The sequence below is a fragment of the Etheostoma spectabile genome, chromosome 21 (genome assembly GCF_008692095.1).
Source record: "Etheostoma spectabile isolate EspeVRDwgs_2016 chromosome 21, UIUC_Espe_1.0, whole genome shotgun sequence".
Lineage (NCBI taxonomy): Eukaryota > Metazoa > Chordata > Actinopteri > Perciformes > Percidae > Etheostoma > Etheostoma spectabile.
Window position 1 is genome coordinate 19,821,939 of NC_045753.1, and position 2,889 is coordinate 19,824,827.

The 2,889-nt window shown below is 40.5% G+C and overlaps 1 protein-coding gene across 1 annotated transcript in view; it reads right to left on the minus strand.

Annotated features, from left to right (window-relative positions):
* The window catches only part of LOC116671317 (DDB1- and CUL4-associated factor 7), a 9,761-nt gene extending 8,492 nt beyond the window's left edge, over nt 1-1,269 (minus strand). Inside the window, exon 1 of the mRNA XM_032502522.1 lies at nt 778-1,269. Within this exon, the coding sequence (XP_032358413.1) occupies nt 778-915 (138 nt within the window). The 5' untranslated portion in view covers nt 916-1,269. The remainder of the gene's footprint in view (nt 1-777) is intronic.
* Between the last annotated feature and the right edge of the window lie 1,620 nt (nt 1,270-2,889).

The window sequence follows — 2,889 nt, forward strand, 5'->3', positions numbered from 1 at the left end:
GACCGGCCCGTCTGGCACCAACAACCATGCCCCGCTCAAAATTGCCTAAATCACCTTTCTTTCCCATTCTGACATTCAGTTTGGAGTTCCGGAGATTCACAACAATCAGTGATCACCAAATTTCTCTCTCATATTGCTCCTCATAACCACTGAAAACTGTCAAAAAATCTAACCTAAAGTCCAAATATTATGGACGTTATGTGATATTAAATGTTTCTGTAAGTAAAAACTTTGACATGGTTTAATGAACCTAAACTTAACAAATATTGGAATTTGGGTTGGATTTTTTTGAGAGTTTTCAGTGGTTATAAGGAGCAATATGAAAGAGAAATGTGTTGATCATTGATTGTTATTTATTATATTTCACTTCTTTTTTATTTTTTTTTATTTGCCCTTGCTAATGATTGTTTACCACTGCCAGGATTGCAACTGAAATAATAGGCTAAAGAAACTACAGTTTATGGAAAGATCTTGTGCCTGACTGTCGAAGACAAGATATTCATAAGCGTTGTAATTTATGCATAACAGAAAACTACTAAATCCTGCTTAGGGCCCCCAAAGGTGTAGGACCGGCCCTGGGCTATATATAATACGCTAGCTAACGTTTGTTGGTCAGTGAACCGTTACTTTCACTTGACTTTGATATGGGGCTTGGAGTAGGAGGGGGGAGGGGTGATAGTTAATATTCTACATTTCATTGATTAAGTGCATCTCCTCCAATACGTTAATCTGGTCATATCTGTCATTAAAAATCAGAATGGGACTTGATGAAGTTACCTTGTTATTGTACTCCTCCACAAAGCTACCGAGCGCCAAGCGGAACCGTTTGTCCGGCCGGACACTCCAGTTCATGGCGTAAACTGTCCACGGCGCCTCGTATTTGTAGATTTCCTTACGTTTACCGTGTAGCGACATCTTCCACACTTCTACAAATAACCTTTAAAAGACAAATAATCCCCGACAGGACAACAAGACACAACCACCTAACGTTATGCTAACGTTCGTTAGCTAGCGTTATCGTATTGTCTCTGCTAACGCTGTGTAATTCCTGTGATGTAGCTAGCTAGCTAATAAGCTCGGTATCTGTTGAGTCCATGTAGTCGGGACGCTTTACATGCGACAAAAGCTTCACGTTTCAAATAAAAAAAATCTGTTACATGTATTAACCGCACACAGCTGCTGAAAGATGTTCTGTAAGGCAGCAATGGCGACGACAGGAGGACAAAAATAATGCGACGATTAGCGTCATCGAGGCTGCTGGTGCTACCTTCATGGGGTGGCAGGAATATCATTTATATCACAACAAAGCAAAAAACGGCCCAGCAAGCAATTTGGGGGGGAAAGATGTGTTTGATACTCGAGTTCCTGAAAGGTTTAAGGGACGTATGGTTAATAGATAATTAATGTTGCTGTGTATTTGCGATTTTTCTCCCAACAACTTGAATGCCCAACGAGTTCTAAGTTTACAAACAACTTCACGGAAGGATACATCAATGGAGTTTACGAGAAGCACATGAAGGCAGCATGAGAGAGGTAGTGTTCCAAACTCGAGAAGATGTTTTGAAACTCTCAGCTATGAAAAAGCTGCTTTTGTGTATACAGATATGTTGAGGTTCACAGTTTTCCCTTAATTAAGACTTACATCTCTTTTGAATCTATAAATAGAAATCAGGTTGGCCTCCTCTGGCCAGTATATTGGGATTCTCCCTACATTTAGCTGTGATTTGACCATAGATTTAACCCTTCCACTGAAATGCTTGTAGAATGGTCAATGTGTTTGCAAACACATCAGTCTTGTTCCTCTCAGCAATTTGTGTAGGGTAATTCATTAACAATGATAGCACATTTGTAGAAAATGATCCAATTTGCCTTTAACGCTGCCACGCACTTTGTTTTTTTTCCACCAGGTAAAAGCTAAAAAAAACATTTGCTTGTCCAGTCATCACACATAAGGAGTTTCCATACCACAGTGTTTGCCAATTCTGAGGATATTTGCATCACTTTTCATCAGCAGAGGTTAATGGACGTTTAAGGGCTTTTATCATGCACTTACAATATGTGTGGTGAATTGAAGACCTACAACTTTATTTTTTGCTTTCTGGTGCCACCTATTCTGGTATTTGGTATATGAATATGAAATCTTCCCTTTTCAGCCATGCTATTGGAATCAAATTGAATCTCCTGTGCTCTGCAGGTCTTCTCTTTTCCATAAATGCATGATTTGTAAAACTGACACTAAATACATGATTTGCAAAACCACTGCCACTGTATGACATATTTGATTGATGTCAAACAAATGCAGCAGCTCCCAAGGCAACAAGACACAGCAGCACAATTTCTTTTTCATGCTCTTAAATAGTCTGTGTCGCTTAGGTTTTTGATCCTCCAAACTACTCTGCTCCATAATGTTGCTTGGGATACTTCTTCGTTCCGAGCGTCTGTCCAACAACTCATCCACATCCGCACTTGCCGGGGAAGAATTTGAGGGATGTATCCACCTTAAAGAAGGCACATATATTTGGGCTTTTATTACAATGCTGTGCTTTGCTCTCGGTTTTCCCGCATCTATTGCCATCCTCTGGGATATGTTTAAGACACACAAGAGAGGAACTGCCTTCACACCAAATGATTTTTTCATTTCCAACCTCTCCGTCATGGATGGTGTCTTCTTGGTGTCTACCATACCTGGATTATTGAATCATTTGTTCTGGAAGATTCGGCTGTTTGAAGCGAGCTGGAACTTTATTTATGCCTTGAACATATGTGGAAGACCCCTCCTGATGGCCTGTATCTGTCTGGACTGTTACCTGGCTGTGGTTCATCCAATCACCTACCGCAAGAGGAAAAGTCTGACTCCCAGGTTCGTGATGGCTGGCATCGTTTGGACTT